Raw genomic sequence first — 20,453 nt, forward strand, 5'->3', positions numbered from 1 at the left:
TTTCATCATAATATGTTTCCTATCATGTGTAATACACATATTACTTACTCCTATTATCATTACTACTTACTGCCACTTTAGTATTAGTTTACTGTCTCAAGTAACTGACTTATTTACTTTTTTTCCCATATCTATTGTTATTTCGACTATGTGTTGGTTCAGCATTTACTTCATATACACTTAATATTTTGTTGTCACTTATAATACTAATTATAATTCTTTGGACTTAATACTGTTATTATATTATAATAATTGTATAGTGTGTGCTGTGATCTTGGAGCCAACTGGCACATCCCTCTGAATTAATACATGTATAGGATAGTTGAGGATGAACCCACCAGGCCACTCTGGAGAATATAACATATTAGCAGCTTCCCCTCAGACCTGATCTACATGTGTAACCGTGCTGAGGCTCAGTGTGAACCAGTGGATCTCATTCGCTGTTCCTCCAGTGGGCGGGGTAGCGGGGCTCTGCCTCGGCCGCTCACAGCCGCTCGCAGCCGCTCTCTCCTCCACTCATGCGAACCCGCTGAATGTGATGGACTAGCCGGAGGTCGCTCTGGTGCTTGGACTGTCGGTGTTGGGGCTCGGGCGACCCGCTGGACCATGGCTGCCAAAGACGACCTGTACAGTAAAATCCTCCCGCGGAGGCTCCGGCAGAACCGACCGGGCTCAGTGAAATGCGGCTCCAACCTTGACGTGCTGTTGTCCATGGGCTTCCCCAGACCAAGGGCGTGAGTAGCCTGACCGAAACGCACGGACATGTTACATACACGTGTGTGTGTGTGTGTGGAAGATGACATGCACGACACAGCTGTACGGAGCCCTGACTTGGACACGGTGGGCGGCTGAGCGCAGAGGAGCGGGTCTGTTGTGGTGGCAGTTAGCGGACGGGTCAAACGCAGCATCCCTCCCCTTCACTCGCTATTTCCCCGTGTCGCTAGCCGCTGCCGTATATTCATACACAGTAAATATACAGTTCAGTGTGTTGGAGCAGATTTAGATTCATTAAAGAATAGAGAATATCCGTGGAGCTGCTCAACACAATGAGCAGGAATGGAGCAGTCAAAGTTAACAGAAGTGGAGGAGTTAGCATCAAACTCCAGGAAAACACACCCACATTTATAATGTGTGTGACTTTCTCTGGCTTAGTTGAAGTTGCGGTTCTCAAAATTAACTTTGTTGAAAAATACAGTTTGTTTGGATGAATGTTTTATTTGCTAACTTAGTTCAGTCAAATAAGTTGGAACCTGTGTCAATGTTTCAGCCATATTCATGACGAGCTGTCATATGTGAGCTGTTCAGAAAACGAGTCAGGAGTCATGAAGTCATGACTGTGTGTGTGTGTGTGTGTGTGTGTGTGTGTGTGTGTGTGTGTGTGTGTGTGTGTGTGTGTGTGTGTGTGTGTGTGTGTGTGTGTGTGTGTGTGTCACAGGCTACCTTTGGGGTCCAGTTAAATGGGGACAGAAGTCCCCAATTGGAAAACAGCAGATTTTTGGGCTCAGGGTTAGGGCAAGTCTCCTGAAAACTAATGCAAGTCTATGTAAAGTCCCCAAAAGTCATCTATTACAATCCTTGAGTGTGTGTGTGCTCTTGTACAGCTTCTTTGTGAGGACCAGTTTGAGTCTCAACCGACGGAGTGAGGACATTTTGGCAAAGTGAGGACCTTTTGGCCGGTCCTCACTTTGTGACCCCCCCTTTAATGGACTGTTTGGGGGTTAAGACTTTGTTTTAGGGTTAGGGTTAGAATTAGGTTTAGGTTAGGTTAAGGGTTAGGTTTAGGGTTAGGCATTTAGTTTGGATGGTTAGGGTTCGGGTAAGGGGCTGGGGAATGCACTAAGATAGCTGTACAACAACGTGTGTGTGTGTGTGTGTGTGTGTGTGTGTGTGTGTGTGTGTGTGTGTGTGTGTGTGTGTGTGTGTGTGTGTGTGTGTGTGTGTGTGTGTGTGTGTGGCGGGGAATCACCCAGTGTCCTTTGCTGCTGCTGAATGGAGGGACTGTCTTTTCGCCTCTCCAGATCAGTGAGTTCATATCTGTCCTGTCGGCTACAGGCTCTCACTGTAAACACAACACTACTGTGTACTGTATACCACCAACCAGGAAAGCAGCAGGTCACACTACAAGCTTACATGCAGCACCAGAGTACAACTGGCCAGATCTTTTAGTCTGATGGGATATCCGCGGGTGATGTATTCACAAATGTTATGTGGTCGGTTGTCTGTCAGAGGAAGAAATGTGGACTTGCTTAAATCACATCTGTTCATGAAGTAGAGGTCGATAGTGTAAGCTCTGTCGCTGGTTAATCCATGAATGGATTCCTGGCAATGATTATAGGTTACTGACTGACTGAATGGACTGAGACAGTGAGGTAAGACCTGATTCTGGGGCAGTACATGATAATAATGTAACAGCAGCAATACAGGATTGTGTCTTTAACATACAAACATGTAGTGCTATTTTGTGTTCTGTTGTCAGGTTAAATTGCTAATGTTAACTACCTGACTTAAGAGTTGGGTACCGTTCACATCTGAATTGATCCTTTTCATACCTGGAATTCAGAACTGGAAACGATATCTTTTAATGGTAGCTTACCCTCTCTGTAGGTGTATACTTGCATTTCCTGTTATGTTGTTGTCAGCAATACTGTAGTTTTTGTATTCTAATCTTTCCCTGTAAATAGAATGCAGTCCACAATATTGCCACAGTTTAATTTAGCATAAATCAGTACTCGGTAGAACCAACATAATTAAGTCAGTAACCTTAGATGTAAATACTTTGCACCTGCTGAGAGGCTTTTTTAAAGCTGAAACTAGTTTTTCCGGAATCAGCAGAATAAGTTGAAAACACAACATATTACATTACGTACATATTTTATTGTTATAGGGTTATTTTGCAAATATGTTCAGAAACAATCACACATCCAGCAGATACAGCAACAACAAGTAACTTTATTAGACTAAGTGATGAAGTTCCACATTTACTGTTTGATGCAGAGCAGATGGTGTACAATGGATTTATCAGAGGTTTCTGCTGTAAACAGCTGCCTAATGTATCCAACAATGATGGGAGATCGTGTTTACCCATGTATGGAATATACACTTTTACTTTTACCACATTTTTTTTTCTTAATTCATTGATTTATTGTTTTCTCAATAAAATGCCAGAAAATAGTGAAATGCTGTTATATTTCCCCACAAACCAAGGTGGTGTTTTCAATATTTGCGCAGCTAGAATCTGTGAATATTTGGCATTTTTGCTGAAGAAATGACTAAAATGTTTTTGATTTGAATTGTTGCTGGTCTAATAATGACAACTGCAATGATGTCATTCTGCCTGAAAAATAAGAACTTTAACTACTAACATTTCTAACTTTACTTTTCAGACTTTTCAAAAAAAGATAAGGATGCCTTTCTTTTGGTTTGCTTACTTTATGAACTGTGTGATACATTTTACAATTGAGAAATAATATAATGTAAATCCTCTCTGATGTACAAACTATGTAATTACAATGCTGTGTTTAAGTTGCTATATCTTTGGCATTTCTTGTCATTGATTGCCTGGCATATACACCAGTGTTGCTATTTCTACAGTAAGCAGCTATTGGCAAGTCAATTCATCAGTATCCATAAATGTAAAAAACATCACTTCCTGTGTGTATTAGAGCATTTTCCAAGGAATGACCTCTCTGACTCATGTTGGTCAGAACAGCAGATGGAAAAGCTTTCATAACTGGTCTATGGTGGAATCAGGGTTGTGTCACATTAATTAGCGAAAGTATGCAAAGCTATTTTTATCCGTATTATTTGAAGTTGGTGAGGAAGAATTACAGGACTTCTCTTTTTCTGTACTTCATACACTCAGCATCGGAGGCCTCTCCACCCCTTTCACCCAGACAGATGTCACTTGTCAAGAGTGCATAAGTGTTTGGAAGTGTGCTGTGGTTTGCTGAATGGACACAGCAGACGACGACAGGCCCCCAGGCAGGCCATCTAGCAGTCTGGCCTAGAACACACTCCCGCAGGGAAGCCACAACCTCTTTTATATCAGCCCACGACTACTTGGCCTGGACACGGCCACTTATTAATCCCCTTTCTCTGGCTGGCTGTCGCTGCCTCTGTCTCTCTTTTTTTTTTCTGTCTCGAGGTTGACCCACTAAATTTCCTGACCAACTTCAGGTGTCCTGGTTCTGTTGTGTAGAAGGATTACATTTATCTGATGTTTTTTCTTTGGGGCACCCCCTCACATGGCTGCCAGTGTTCACACAATAAAGATTAGATAACTTTTATATAATGGAGTTTAGTGATATCACTACACATGGGTAATTAACAATGCAATTTTGGTCGGAATACAAACAGCTGTTTTAACTTCGACAATTGATATTGACATTATATACAACCAGGACTGGGTGTTGAAGCAGAATACGTAATGAGAATTGACCAAAATGTGTACGTAGCATAGAGTATTAAAAAGTATAGACTACTGAAAGTTCCTGATTAGCGAAGTTACATTTGGAAACAATCTAATTATATTCAAGTGCTCTTTGGTACAAATTATGGAAACAAAGTCAGTTTCATATTTTTTATTGTTGTGCTCACTGCCTGCCCTAAATTAATTCCCCTTTACGCAGGGTCGTACTGGGAAACAAATTCAGCCTTGGAATCAGGCTTGGAAAGAAACAAAGCTCCCTTCAAAGAGCCGCAATTCCCATCACAACTCTAAAGGAACTTTTGAAACTACTGTATATTTTATCAAGGCAAACTTCTTTTAGCCTCATGCCTCTTAATATTAACATTTTCTGCAAGTGGAAGAGCGAACATCTTGTTCTTCCTAATTCTTCATAAGGCATGTTCATCAAAGACCAAATAGAAACGCTGTCATACATTTTCAAAAATTATGCTCAAACAAATTGAATATATTTTGTTCTTAGTTTGAACTAATTCTAAAAGAAATCAGATCTACAGATTAGTATATAAAGTATATCTAATAGTAGATCTACAGATCTACCTAAAATAAACTTAGAAAGATAATTAGATTTCACATTGTGTTGGGTGCCCCCAATGTGTCAGGGTTGAGACACTGATAGGGATGATTCTTGTTAATAGTTCTATTGTGCCATTTAAGAAGACCGTCTGCCCAGACAAGAATAAATAAACTTCAGGGAAGACTGAATAATAAATGTAATTGTCTTACTTTAACATTTTATTTCAGTTGAAATGTCACTTAATTAGTTGGCTGTAAAATTCACGAAATAACTGTATCAAATTTACAAAGGACACAGCCTCCTCTCAGTTATTGTACATAATTCTGATAAAAAAAAAACCTTTCCATTATTAACAGTTGTCATTGCCATCATCATGGAGCCAGGAAATGATTTCAGGTCTGCTGCACATCAACTGCAGGTTAAATCCCTCTGAAGACAAAATCGATTGTACACATTATTCATCTCTCTGGAGAGAAAAGGCTTCCAGCGAGTCACAAGGTGCATCTCTCTGACTTTGTAAATGACAGTCTTGTGTATGTCAGCTATAAAACTCCTATAATGTAATGATCAATTATACATGAAACAAACAGAGTCATGCTTGTTTTTACAAGAATAGCCTGCAGGCTGCTTAAATGTCGCTGCCTGTTGGTACAGATTGATGAGAGAGGGTGCATCATTGACAATTTATAAGATAATTTCAGTTCAATCAGATCTGAGTTTTAGATTTTAGATTTAGGTTAGATTTGGTTATTCCGCATGAGAAGATGCCCAGTATGTCCACTGTGGTCGTTGTTGAAGAGAAGAGACACGTACTTGTGGTTGAAGATAATGTTATGGAGATATAATCATGTCTGTGAAGTTCTCACACTGTGTCTCACACTGTGTCTCACACTGTCTCACACTGCAGCAATTAGCGCAGCAGCTCCAGTGCTCTGTGTGCATTACACAAGAGCAGTTCAGGGACTGTATTGAGTTGTTCGTAACCTTGGAAGTGCTCAGAGCCCACTGCACAGTCTCTGTAGTTATGGCGTAAAATGCAGCAAAATTGACAAGGAGCATGTAACATTGCCTGTTTAGACAAGTGGACTGATAAAAAAACAGGATCGAGAGGCAAGGGACAAGATTTTGGGGCTTTCTGGTTTTCATTTCTAGTTTGACCAATCATGTTTAAGCAGGCTTTGGTTGCCCACAGGTAAACAGTCGGAATGGAGAGCAAAAGAGACGGAACTCATTGACCGAAAAGCATCGGCTATCAGCTTTTTAATTGATCTGCATTCATATGCAGATAGCTGTTGATATATAATAGTCAAAATGTCGTTTGGACCTAAAACACCTACAGAAAGTATCACTGTTTGTGTTCTGTGTGGAGACGTTCATAAATAATGTACGGCAAACTTATAAGACAGAGTCTTGGCCTGGATATCCGCTGTACCAGAGGCCCCCAAATAATGCTTGTTGCCCATACCCTTAGTTTCATTAGTGCGAAAATAATTGATGCAGTGGTCCAAAAGCAATGTGCAGTAAAGTATATGGATGTTTAACATCAGATGCACAGACTAGTGTAGCATTACGATGAAATGTAGGTTCATCATTATGTTAATCGGGTAATAAAGTGGTGTCATTTGATGTTTTGGGTTTTATGGGGGAAATATTACGACTTCAGGTGTAAAACCACCAAGACATCTGATCTTAAAGTATTGTGTTTGCCGGGGGATATGTCTTCTCCTGATTACTTTTAGACAAATCATCAGGATCCAATTGTGTCAGTATTTCTGGGTTTTTATTTGCACCAGGTATAATTAGACGGACTGATAAAAATAAAAATAAAACAGATAAGGAGTGATGGATTTTTTTTCTCTCCACACTGTCTCCACTCTGTCTTGTTAGTATGATGGGATCAGTGTTTTGAGATACAAAGTTTTAGCTTAATAATTCAAGTTAGTTCTCTGAAACTGTGCCATCTTCTCTTGTACGCCCACCAGAATAGAGGATATCCAAAAGAGGCTTTGTAACCCTAACTAACACAAGGAGTGCCTTGTAGCTCTTTAAAGCAGTGAACATTTGACTGAATGGCATTGCAGCGCATTGCATAAATGTACCAATGCAGTATTTATTCACCTAAAGTTTTAGAGCTGCAGAAGAAAACTTGTAACCTTCGTTATACTGTTTATGCAGCTTTATTTAAGCTCAACGTGTAGTTGTTCTTTTAGTTCATGAAGCAAGATTGAAGTTCCTAAGCTCTGTCAGATGGACACCCACTCACTTCCTGTGTAGATAAACTGCCAGACTGGTCGTAAAACTGTATAGTGTCACACAGAACTGTAATGCACAACTTGTGTATCCTTTGCAGCTCAGAGGTGCATCTGAAAACATTGTGACAGATGAACACTCAACCTATATACACTGACTGTGTGCGGCGTATTTGCACTGCGCCTCCCCTGTGCTGATTTGATGTATTTTCTACCGTTTCACAACAGCTGTCAACAGAGGAAATGTGTTTTCTGTATAGCTCAGCTCAAGCGTTGCAAATTTGCTGATTTGAAAGAGGAAAAGAAAATGTCTACATACAGTATGTGGGTTCTCCTCTGCTACATCTGAGAGTCGCATATAGAATATCCCAGCTATGGGAAAACTGAAGTGCTGTGGAGTTTGCAACTCTCATGAATTATTTAATCACTCCCTTTTTTAAATCCCTGTATCTTTGAAATGCAGATGAATACGATTTTCCCCCCCAGAACATTTCCATTCTGCCTTCACAAATTGGTTTCAGCTCTTTGGGACTGTTTGAAGTACGTTGTAAAGTCATAACAATATACCTACTATTTCATTTGCTGTGTCATCATTATATGTCTGGCCCAGCAGGGAGCATCTAACAAGGTCATATAAATGTCATTAGTCTCCTTCCTGAAACAGGAGAGGTGCATCACTGTCTGGATATAGCTTCCTTCGGTCACTGGTGCACTTCCACTGCAGCTTGGTGATCATATCATGGTTCATTTGAAGCTGTGTCCGGAAGCAAGGAAAGAGACAGCGCTATCAGATTATGGAGCCATTACTCAGATATCCCAAAAAGACGCTTTGAAATTCAAGGTAGTGGGACTGCAGGGTTTGCATTACAAATTACCTGCAATTAAATCCCATTCCCAAAAAGGAAAAACATCTACTAATAATAGTTTGTTTAAAATGTTCTTTCATGCCTTGCAAGATCTTGTGCGTAGAGGTTAGTAGTGACCCACAGTGTTCATCTGGCTCTTCTTCCTTTCTTCTGTGTTTGACTCTTAGAACCAGAGGCTCTGTGTTCAGTCAAACCTGAATCAACTGAATGTGGAGGAAAATTAAGGAAATGTGACGTTTCAGATAATTTTTTCATCGAGGTGGAGGCTTCACTGGACGTTAGAGTCATGGGCTTATTGAATGTCATCAATAATCTGTTCGTAACTCTGTTTCCACTGCACTTTGTCACTTTATTTTTTACCTTTTTGCAATATTTCAGCAACTTTTTTTGTACTGATTAAAAATGATTATTTAAAGAGGTTGATGTAAACACACATATAGAGAAATGACATACAGGAATGCGTGGTAAATGGAGTTGACTGATGCCGTTGTCAGATTTTTTATAAATGTCTGATATCAGTCCCATGTGTCTGTCAAACCTCAGTTAGCCGCTCTTAGGACAGCTGCCTGCCTACAGCTGCTGTGTCTGGAGCAGGTTTCATATTTAGGCCTGGAGGCTGCTGGGATTGACAGCTGTCCTATGCCTCCCTCTGTAAAGCACCCAACTGCTTCTGTCTGCTCGGCTCAGGACTTTGATGGTATACGCAATATAGACAATATAAGCAAACACTAACAATCCACTAAATCCACGATCCCACAAATCCACTCAATGTACCACAGCCCAAAATGGTTGGTTAATCGCTATTAATCAGAAAGGGTAATTTTTATACTCTACACACCCGACATGCAGCTCAGTCTGCGGGTATAACTGCAATCCAGTGTGGAATAGAAAGTTAGTCATCCCCAGGTATGATATGATGGCTATAATGCAAGGTTGTCATTTATAGTTGTACAAGCCTGGTGAGCTGTAATTCCAACAAGAATCCCCACCAGACCAAAACAAAATATTTTTTAGATAACAAAAAAAAAATAATCCCAATGAAATAACAAAAGATAACACCAAATATCCACTTGCTTGGAAATCAATAATAATATGACATTTGGGCCCATCTGTGCAGCGCTGTTCCAAAACGTGAGTCAACCTCTCCGTTGTTGCCGGGGCAACCTTTAAAGTGATGTGTATCCTTGTGGGCCAGTTTATTAAATATTCATTGTAAAAATGTAATACACTGGTCATCTACAGGGAGATTTTCAATAGGTTTTCCCTGCTGAAACTCACTGTATAAAACATCAGCTCTCTGCAGCTGCAGTCGAGTTCTCTACAAACATCAGCATCAAACTGTGTTGCTGCACCTGCTCATGAACAAATATCCATGCTCTCCTGCACATTTTAAATATTCATTTTCTCTTTCGTGTCCTTCTTTTAAAAAACATTTCTACTGTGCAAAGCTGAAACTCTTAAACCGTGCAACTGTCTGGTGGAAAGAGAGCAGATTGTGCTTCTGCTCTGTTAAAGCAAAATCTGCGTAAAATCGGACTGTTCTCTCTTTTCTTTTAGCAGAATGGATAGATCCAAGTAGCCCCACACACACACCACACGCACACACATGCGCGCACACACACACACACACACACACACACACACACACACACACACACACACACACACACACACACACACACACACACACACACACAAATCGACTTTGCATTGATGTTAACCTAACCACAATTCACATCTTACCACTAACCTAGCCTCGCCTTCAGAAAAAATTAAGTTTTGCCCCATCAGGACGGAGCTTTGGTCCCCATGAGGTTTACTGGTCCAGACCAGGTCAGTGGTTATAATGGATTAGGTCCCACAGAGATAGTAAAAGCAAGTACACACACAACTAATCTGTGAACACAGTTGGCATTTATTTTTGTAAGCAGGGCACTACAGTGTTGAGGGGATCAGGAACTAACGTAGATTTGATGTGGCATTTAATCTCATGCCTAATTTAATGTGTGTGTGTGTGTGTGTGTGTGTGTGTGTGTCTGTCTGTGTGTGTTTATTCATAGGCACTATTTCACTTTTGGTACATGTTTGCTGCTGTATGCATGGGTGTGTGTTGTTGAATGTGTGTGTGTGTGTGTGTGTGTGTGTGTGTGTGTGTGTGTGTGTGTGTGTGTGTGTGTGTGTATTCAGTGATGACTGAGCCATCTGTGCCTGTAGAACCTTTGCCAATAAAGCGACTGGAGCAACTCCAGCAGCCAGCTTCCTCAAGCTCCTGCCGTCTGCCTTCACACTCACACTCACTTCGCTGAGACACGACAGGAAGCTCCTTCATCTTGGACCGGCTTCCTGCTCCATTCTCCCTCCCACTGCGCTCCACTAATCCTCTGCATGACTGGATTGAAATGATTGTGGTGGAAAATGGATCTGGAGGCACAATTAATTACAGGCCAGATTGGATGTGGCTACTGCTTCTGTTATTGAATATTTCCTAAAGTCAGACAGAATATTGCAATTCATTTTAGTTTAGTTTCAAATTCATTCAAATATAACATGTATCTGCTGTTTCCTGATGGAGATAAAACACAGCTCCTGCATGACTGCGCTTCAATTTTAATGTTACATGATATCTAATCTCTAGCTGCATGTACAACCAAGTGCTGCATCTTGACAGGAAAAAAAGTTCAGCCTTTCATGAAGAGGTACTCATATATTCTTATTTATTTAAGTATGCAGATTGTAGTATTTTGCCACTGCATGTTGATATCAGAAGTCATTGCGGGGTAGAGAAAGATTAGAGGATCTGCGAATGATATGAGTTTAAAGAAAATTAAGAAGTACATTTCAATTTCTATTAATAAAGACAGATAAAAGCATATAATAGTAGTACTAAATTTATGTATTAACTGAAGGCTTATAGTGTGTGACTGACTGAGTTGGTGTGTCGTCAGTACACTGGTGAGATCAATATACTGTATTTTGCTGTTGTTGTTCGTGTGTCTCAGTAGTACCACAAGGGAGGTGTTTGGTGTTAGGTGGTAATGATTTCCATTGTATGTTTTAGAAGGCATTTATGTATAAATAATCTGTACAAAAACATGTACTTGTATGCTCCACTACTGCTGCCCCTCATACAGCATATGTTAGATCCTCTGGTTCATTTTTATGCTTCCATATGCTGCGTGGGAAGAAGTGTGTTTAGCAAATGTACTCTGCATCCACAATCCATCCATCCATCCATCCGTCCATCTGCCCGTCTCTCTGTCTGTTTTTCTGTCTGTCTCTATAAATTTGACAGCGCATTTTATATTCAACTTTTAAATGTTGACAGGTTTTTGTCAGGGATTTAGTGATAAGCAAATGTACATAGTATGGTACTCATTGATTTTCATGGCATGGTAGATAGTGAGAGACCAGGATAGGGCTGCCATCCTAGTATTAACACAGTAGTCAGGTGTGATGAAGGACCAGCTTTTAATTGGTTCATTTGTGAGAACAATAATCTTTGGTCTCCGCTGTTGTCTGTGATTATCTTGAGCTTGTCTTGGCATGTGCACACTTCTCATTAATTACTTGATGCATCCCCAGTCTTATCTCTCTCCATTTTCTCCAAGAGCTGTACGTGATCTGTTGAGTGCTGGAGCAGCATTATTAAACTGTGTCTAGTGTTCTGTCACACGACCTCAACCTGTCTGACTGGCTTCTGCTCACTGAGCTTATTAAACGTCAGTGTGTGAATCTACTACTGCTTTTTCACCCATGATTGGATAAACTGAGATACTAGCATAAAGCTGCATTTTAATGTGAAAGGGGTTCACTCAATGATGAACAGTCACGCTACTTTGAAACGTCACACAGCTTTTCAGCTCATTTTAGCTTATTGTTTTTGGTTGTATGGCAACAAAACTGACGACATTTGCTGCAGTAAAAGAACTTAATTAACTCAGTGACTGCGTTTACATGAAAAACAATATTCTGATTAAGACAATAGTCTGAATGAGACACTGTTTGTAAACAGAATTTTCTGATTACCTTGACCAGAATACGACCATACTCCTAATAAGCAATAATCAAATGAAGACATATGGAGTATTCTGATCTTAGTTGCAGTATAGCAGCAGACCACCCAGTGATGACACAAGTGGAGCTGTGGTTCTGGTTGTTGATAAGGGCCAGGGAGGAAAATGGCTGTTGGTCAATATCAAGCTTTTAACAGTGGAATATGAATGAGATTCTCATGCTAGCCATTAGCATGTGTGTGTGTGTGTGTGTGTGTGTGTGTGTGTGTGTGTGTGTGTGTGTGTGTGTGTGAACATTTGGAGTTGGAGTTGAATCAGTGAGTGAACACGTTGTCTGAACAGTGAACAGGGGGTGGGCCTGGGTGGCTCCAGCGTCTGTAGTCTTTCTCCAACAAGGACAAATTAGGTTTAATGAGCTGTGAGGACAAACAACACAGAAATGAGCTGTGGAGAAAGGCGCATATTGTTTCCCCGAAGACGCCAACACAAAGTTCATTTTCACCATTAATAACAAACAGGCTGAATCTCCTCTTATTACTGAGCAGATTAGAGTTTTAGCTCGACAAACATTTCCTGGAGGCAGAGCTGGCCCAGAAGCACAAGTCATTTCACTGTAGAGCCAAAGCTTAACTCCTCCGTGACTCATTCAAGAAGCTTACAATGCTCTTGTCATGTTGTATTCTTGTTCAGACTGTGTCAGTTTCCCTTTCCATTTACCATTTTGTTTGTTTCGAGCCCAAATGGTCAGTATGATGAATGATAAGTATCAGAGGGGGGATCCTGCACACGCCCTGTATATACCCAAATCAGGCAATGGTGAAGTTTTTTATACTGCCATTTCATAATTATGTTATCATGTCATTTATAACCAAAGATGACGAAGTGTTGGTTCATAATAATCATATAATCACATTACGTCATATGATGGGGAATCATTTTAAGATTGGTATATAAGCTTCAGTTTGTCTCATTTGCAGACATCTTGGAAATAAATGTATGACCTTTGACATTTGACCAATCAGCCTTGAAAGTGAATCAACTGGAGTAAGTTAATGTTCCCACCAAGTTTGGTGAAAATCTGTCCATGTGTTGTTCAGTTATTTTGTATAGACACACACAAAGGGTTTAAGAATAATAATTATAATTATATAATAATTATATTAAATAATAATAATTGTGAATTTAATTGACAAAGTGAAGAGCCAGAGTCTGTTGGCTTCCTGTTGGCTTGATTGACCACAGACTTATGTCTGAGTTGCCAAGATAACTGAGTGGACAAGGACCAGCTAGCTGCTGCTGTCAACACTAGCCCTTTACCCAGACTAGCTAAGCAGTCAGCCATGAGTGTTGCATGGGCAAGAATTTTAATGTAAAGCTACCGTTACTAACTTTTTTCGAAGACATTTTTACTTGAAATATGCTAGAAATATCATTATATCATAATGTTTCACATTTACATCTGCCATTGCCATTACCAGGGAAAAGCTCCCGATAGCTTCAAGGGAAAACAAAAGTGCAATCCTCTGAATGCATTAGTTGGAATGTGGCAGACCTAGTTCCTTAGTGCTGTAAATTGAGTCTTAATTTTTCTGTTTTCGGTTCAGAGAGAATTGCATCGTGAAACAGAGGCTTATAGGGAAACGATCTGAAAGCTGATTGCATAATTATTTCATAGCCATTACTATTTATTTACTTTACAGTGATGAATTAGAGACACTTTAATTTAGATAATTGATAAAAATATTTTAGTATATAAGTTAAACTGTGGCAGTGATTGTATATACCATGTAGAAAATGTTCCATTATGTAAAGTGTGAAGCATCTACATCACTGTACGCTAAACTCAAGCATCCATGCAGAAGTTTGAATGCATCATTGATTTCATCTATTCATAATGCTTCGTGGTTCTAGTGTGCCTGCTAACATTCAGAGTGTGTTTCCATGTAACTCTAAGAATTATTGTCAAGGAGGCAAAGAGCGATGTTCTAGAGAAGACAATTCATATTTAAAATTGTCACAATATCAGCAGCTTGAATCCAAAAATGTCTCAGTTGGGGCTAAAGTGTAGTGTATGTTTGTCTAGCTGCTGGAGACTCCCTGGAACAATGTACAGTAAAACAGGAAAAAGATTATCAGTTCTATTATTGTGAGGACGGAAGTTTGTATCCCCATCCGCCACACAGCACAATGCTGGCTTAGTATAGAAGCAAAGTGTGTGAGAAACACACAGTGGATCTGCCAATGCATATACAGTATAGAAAGTGTTGGCCCTTTTTATTTTCAAAACATTCATGTTATTTTTCTATTTCATGTTAAAATCAGTTTGTGGGTTGAGATTAGATGAAATTATTAAGGTCACGGTAATTTATAACTCATACAGATGCGCATGAGTCTGACTGATTCATCACTTCGCTCAAAAAAGTCAGCCAATATGAGCATTTCACAGGCACGTCGGTTTCTATGTTTATGTTTTCCATTATGTGCCGATATAAAAACTTTCCTTTTACAGGATAATGCAAAAAATCGCTTGCTGTTGGAAATGGTGTCATATAAACACCATAAATATGTCTAGAATAATATGTAGTTTGTTATTATTTTTATTATTTTTTATTGTGCAGAAACAATCTTTATTTATGTTGACATTTTACACTATAAAATGTTTTTAGATTCAACTATATTTTTGCTTGTATTTGTGTTTTCCTTTTATTTGTCATAAGAGTTTGATGATGATATCATGATGATAATTATTGGCAGTTCATATCACCCAATATATTGGTGGTATCAAAATGTTTTTTACTCCCTAATATTGGTATCAACCCCCAAAAATCAAGTAGTTTTTGTACATTGTGCTCGCCAAGTTATCAATATTATGTGATGTATATATTAGACTATCAAGGTGATACATGAGTTGTATTTTCAGCTCTTGTTCACATTCTCAGTAAAAGAATAATATTTCGAGTAATGCTATGTATCACAATATCATAAAGTATCCTATCCTAATATATCATTATCATATATCATTCAGTGAAAATTGCTAGAAGGATTATGGTTTGTCATTTCTAATTAACCAAGAACAATAGCTTGCGAATCATCTGGAATTATAATTGTTATATACAGTTGTGGCAATGTCCCTTGCCACCCTGGGTCTCCCAACACAACCAGACGACAGCCGCTCAACACCAAACATCTTTATTAGCATAAATCAAAAAATAAACATAAATTCGGGTAAGATCAATTGCCCCGGACATAACCTTTTCTGGTGGCAACTCAAATCAGCTCTCCGGCTTTGTCGCTCTCTGTGTCTGTCCAGTCTCTCTGTGTCCGTGTGTGTGTACTCTCCATGTTTGTCAGTCAGCCTGCACATGGAGCCTTGCTAAAAGTGTAGGAACCACTCTATTATCTGTCTTCCTGTACTGTGACAGTGTTAAAGCAGTGAAACAATGAGACAGAGAGGAACAGACTCCTGTTGTTTTACCTCTGTGGTTACTGTGGTGATCTGCCTCACAAATCCTTTTCGGTTCACATGTATATACGCCTGTTTATATATCGATGTGTGTGTGTGTGTGTGTGTGTGTGTGTGTGTGTGTGTGTGTGTGTGTGTGTGTGTGTGTGTGTGTGTGTGTGTGTGTGTGTGTGTGTGTGTGTGTGTGTGTGTGTGTGTGTGTGTGTGTGTGTGGTCATTTGCTTGTGTGCTGTCTTGCAAATGTGTGTGTTGCCAGATTTGTAAACAGGAAGTGTGAGGATGCATGCAGTCAGAGGACAAAGAGCCATGGGATTTCCTCAGTGACAGAACTTCTCAGCAGAACGAGGCTTCCAGTGAGTGGGTGGTGTTTGTGTGTGTGTGTGTGTGTGTGTGTGTGTGTGTGTGTGTGTGTGTGTGTGTGTGTGTGTGTGTGTGTGTGTGTGTGTGTGTGTGTGTGTGTGTGTGTGTGTGTGTGTGTGTGTGTGTGTTTCCTTTAACATGGGTGGGCCAGTTTATGGTTTCTGGACAGCTGATAAACAGCATGAGACCAGAAGAGTTTAATTATCACAGTTAAATACATGCATGTGTTTAATCTGATCAGATTTTAAGAACATAAATTTGGGTTAAAAGGGTCTTGTAGATGCATCATATCCACCAATGAACCAAAGTGTCTCAACAGTCTCAGTCTCCACTGTAATAAAAGGCCAATGTGAGAGATGAGAGAGTCAGCTGGTCTCGGTGCAGTTGGTGTGGTGGTATCAGGGCCTGTTTTCACATATGTCACATTAATCTGTGGGAGCAGGCAGAACAAATCATGTCGAGCAGTTGTCAGACAAAGCAGGGAGGGGCTCATAGCAACCCAAATTAGCTACCATTATCACTGTCAAGACAACTGGTTGAGACAGCTGCTTACAGGTTTGTTGTATGTGGCAGTTACCTGTTTGTCTTCCTCCTAATCTTCTAAAAAGTGTTACTCACAGAATCGGAACTTCAGGCCACACTACAAGTGTGAAGCCTTTACAATGCTAGTCACAGTGCTGATATGTTCATGTGAACTGTAACACTTGCTGTGTGCAGCAGCAGCAGCAGGCACACAAGTGTTGCTGGATCATGCTACACTGAGACCCCAAACCCCCACCCCCCATCCACCTGCTGTATTGTCTGGTGACACAACAGCCTGACAGTTTTCCCTGTACAGTGCAGTAGTGGCTATGTGTGCTTTATTGGTACTGTTGCTAGAATATGTCCGTATAGCAAGGTACAGAGATGTTAACCTTTGACCTCTTGCAACAAAAAACAAACAAAAATCTTTTTCTCAATGCTATATCATTAAATGGATGATTAACAACTTACTGATTCCAGAAATCTCTGTCCATCAGTCTGTCTGTCTGTGTATTGTTAAGGGCCCATGGAAAAGTGCAGCAGCGGTGGTGCAGCTTCAGGGTTCTGTGGGCTGAGTGTAGCAGGTCACTTTTACAGTTTCAGAAAGAAAACTGCACCCAGCATTACTGCAGGCCAAGCTAACAGCCCATTCCAAACATGCAGGTTTACAATATCACTGCGCTGATATGAGAAAATGGTTAACAATGAGTTGATATGATGCGTTTTATGTGAGATTGTTTAGTGAGATGTTGTTTTGCTCTGGGAATATATCACTCACTCAAATCTGTTGATTTGTCACAGTGATCTACAGTTTGTTTTTATGTTCGACGAGTTCCTATTCCTGTATTCCAACAATGCAAGAGAAATCAGGTGTCTTATGCTAGTTTAGCGGCTATGTAGCTTTGTTTGGCTAGCCTCGAGTGTAGCTGAGGAGCAGGCTACAAACGGTCTGGCAAGTTCGTTTCTTTCGAACTCCACACCCCCAGATTTTTTTCATTTTCAGACTTAGTCTTCAGACAGAGCCGACATTAACTCAAGTGACATCACTCAAGGACGTTTATCAGATTTTACGCAGCTTCCTCTGCACAAAAAGTGTTAATACTACTTTTCTTACAATGGTATTCCCCAAGACCTTTGTCTCTTTGTTCATTTAGTAGATTAACCCTTCATATACTCCTTAGCATCTTGTTAATGGATGACTGTATGAAGCGGATTTTTAGTCAGACTATGAGTAGCTCTAAATATGAAATAGGAATGACCAAAATAAAGCTAAATCAATGATTTTTAGTTTTTGTATTTTATTCTATATGCCTTTATGACACATCTCTGATTCACTAAAGGACTCGAAATTTTTGTCACAGTTTTTTCTTAAGGTTACTATGGAATAATATGGAGGTTACATAGTGTGGAAAATAAATGACTAAATATTTTCTCATGTGGATCAGAGTGGGTTTATTTTCTCATTCTCAACAGTAAGTCATATTCCTCCATGATAACAATGAAGCCCCACTGCATAATAGATGCAGGATGTCTAGGTATGACTGACTAGTTAATGGAAATAACACTTCATCTAGCAGTGGAATAATCGTTTAAACTATTAAAATGTTAAAGGTGATATACAAGACTTCAACCCTTAATATAGCCGCCAAACTATTTTCTATGTTAAGATATAGAATGATGGTGTCCTGAGCAGAGAGTTATTCTCCCACATTTAATCGATTAATTAATTATCCCATCAACTCTAAATCAAATCAGTATCTGTCCACCATTTATTATCTTTTATGATGAAATAATCGTATTATTTGACAGTTGCTGAATCTTCCGATTAACTATAGAACATTTTTTTTATGAAAATGTGCCAACACACCAACATTTTTTTTAATTACTGCTTTTATTTGTGACATATTTTTCCTAAAGAGACAAAAAGATAAAAAACTTGACCCATTCACAAAAGATAAAATAAAGTCTAAAGTATATACAGCATATATGAATGAATCAAAAAGTAATGCATCTCTAGTTCAAGCCATTCTTCTGTAATTGGGGCAGTTACATTGTGAACGTTTATGCAAGTGCACCAGTGCGAATCAGTGAATCTTACCATCCCAGCAGTAGGGAGATATGGAGCGACAGCAGGATTATGAGGAGGCTGAAAGGAATACATTGACCTCACCTATGTTTTATATGATGGTTGAAGTTAGAGGTTAAAGAGGGATTTGAATATAAAAATGCTACAAAAAAACATATTGAAACAGACGTATAAAACTACAGTGTGGACAGAGAGATAATTGAATAATAAATTGGAAGATGCTTTTTCCATTTTAGTAGAGAAGAAATTTAGATGCATAATTTTACATAGCAAATCTGCACCATGTGAAATGATATGCTGCTGCAAACTGTTGGGAGTCAGTTCTTGCCATCAGAATAGATTATATTCTGATTCAGAGAAGGGTCTGTGAACACTTCCTTAGACTATAAAGTTCAAGCCATTCTTCACAATAATCTCTCTTGTATAACATGTTTATCATGATTACCTGTTGTGTTCTAGGCCATCGTGTAATCATTTAGTTAAAGTTTAATTGTTAAATATTATGTGCTGCACGATGTATAAGTATGCGCAGTGCTGTGTTGCGTGGGCGTGTTGCTCACTGCCTTGTCTCTTTCTCTTCCTGTCTCTCTGTGAGTCGAGCTGTTAACAGAGCATCTCTCGGTAAAACTTGCTTTCACATCTCTGTGGGCGAGAATGAGTGTGGGTTTCTCACAATATTCTCATAAATGTCTTAAAGATGACAGATTGACCCTGTATGTTATTTATGTGGTAAACATATTCAGAGCTACTGCATGTCACAGTACACATCTGTACAAATTGGTGCTTGAGCTGAAGTGTGTTTACAGCCTGAAAATGATTGAAATGTGTGCATGTACTGTAATGTTAGGGTTTGATGAGGGAGTGGCGAAAGCAGCTGTTAGGCAAACAACTTCCGGACTTGTCATTATTTTAAATGTGAAACAAACCAGCTCTCACAGCTTGTATTTAGATTTTTTTCTCATCTTTTTTTCATTAGTGATAGGGGAAAATCAGCATTGAGCATTTTCCTATAAAGGCCTTTTATTCCGTTCTTCTCTCAGCCCACACTGTTCTGAGTACTCACAGGTGGAGAGGTTGAGACGGTCATGCTGTGAAACAGCTGTGTTTTATCATAGGGACTCAGGGAGTGGTAACCAACAGAGCGTAACACACAACGGAACGAGTGGCTGATGTTGGCCTTCTAATACAATTCTGATATTTAAGGCTGGAACAAACCATTACTGTCATAGTTGATTCATCTACCAATTATTTTGTTGGTTAATTGATTAATCTTAAAATGTCAGCCCATCCCAGTGAAAATATTCTGAATGATTAATCAATCATCAAAATGGTTGCTATTGCTCACAATCAATCACTATCTGTACTCGTTAATTGATGTGGCTGTGCTGATATTAGTCTAATCCAAGATAATTCATGTGATTCACCTTCATTACAGTGCATTTTTAGTAGGTATTGCTTGTTTGCAAGTCAAACAAGTTTACACTTTATTGTACAATTTAGAAAAATTAAAAATGTTGGATATTTAAGTTTTTTTAAAGTAAGTATTTTATTCCAGCATTCCATTTTATATCGGAATAAATACTTTATTTTTAACACATAATAAATTATATACATTTACACAAAATTTGATTATAATCAAAACAATAATAAATTATTTCTCTTTTAGAATTGTGTTTGGACATTTAAATATACATTTTAGAAGTGAACTCAAAATATACAATAGTTAATGAAAGAATAATATACAGATATAAGAATTTCTTAATGGTGTTTGTCTTTGACTTTGTACTAGTAAACTAGTGTTATTACAAAATAAGTGTTGGAGTTGTTGAAAGTTTGGCTTGTTCGTTGTTGCTTGCATTTTGTCAGCTAATAAGCTAGGTTCAACATGTCTACACTACTCTGAGAACTGATA

The 20,453-nt window shown here is 39.2% G+C and overlaps 1 protein-coding gene across 2 annotated transcripts in view; it reads left to right on the top strand.

Annotated features, from left to right (window-relative positions):
• The first annotated feature begins 444 nt into the window (after nt 1–444).
• ubash3bb (ubiquitin associated and SH3 domain containing Bb) overlaps nt 445–20,453 on the top strand; it is a 44,428-nt gene continuing 24,419 nt past the window's right edge. For both annotated transcript variants that reach the window (XM_035154234.2, XM_035154233.2), the window contains exon 1: nt 445–734. In XM_035154234.2, coding sequence (XP_035010125.1) covers nt 607–734 — 128 coding nt within the window. In that variant the 5' untranslated portion in view covers nt 445–606. The remainder of the gene's footprint in view (nt 735–20,453) is intronic.

Source organism: Hippoglossus stenolepis, chromosome 4, assembly GCF_022539355.2.
Source record: "Hippoglossus stenolepis isolate QCI-W04-F060 chromosome 4, HSTE1.2, whole genome shotgun sequence".
NCBI lineage: Eukaryota > Metazoa > Chordata > Actinopteri > Pleuronectiformes > Pleuronectidae > Hippoglossus > Hippoglossus stenolepis.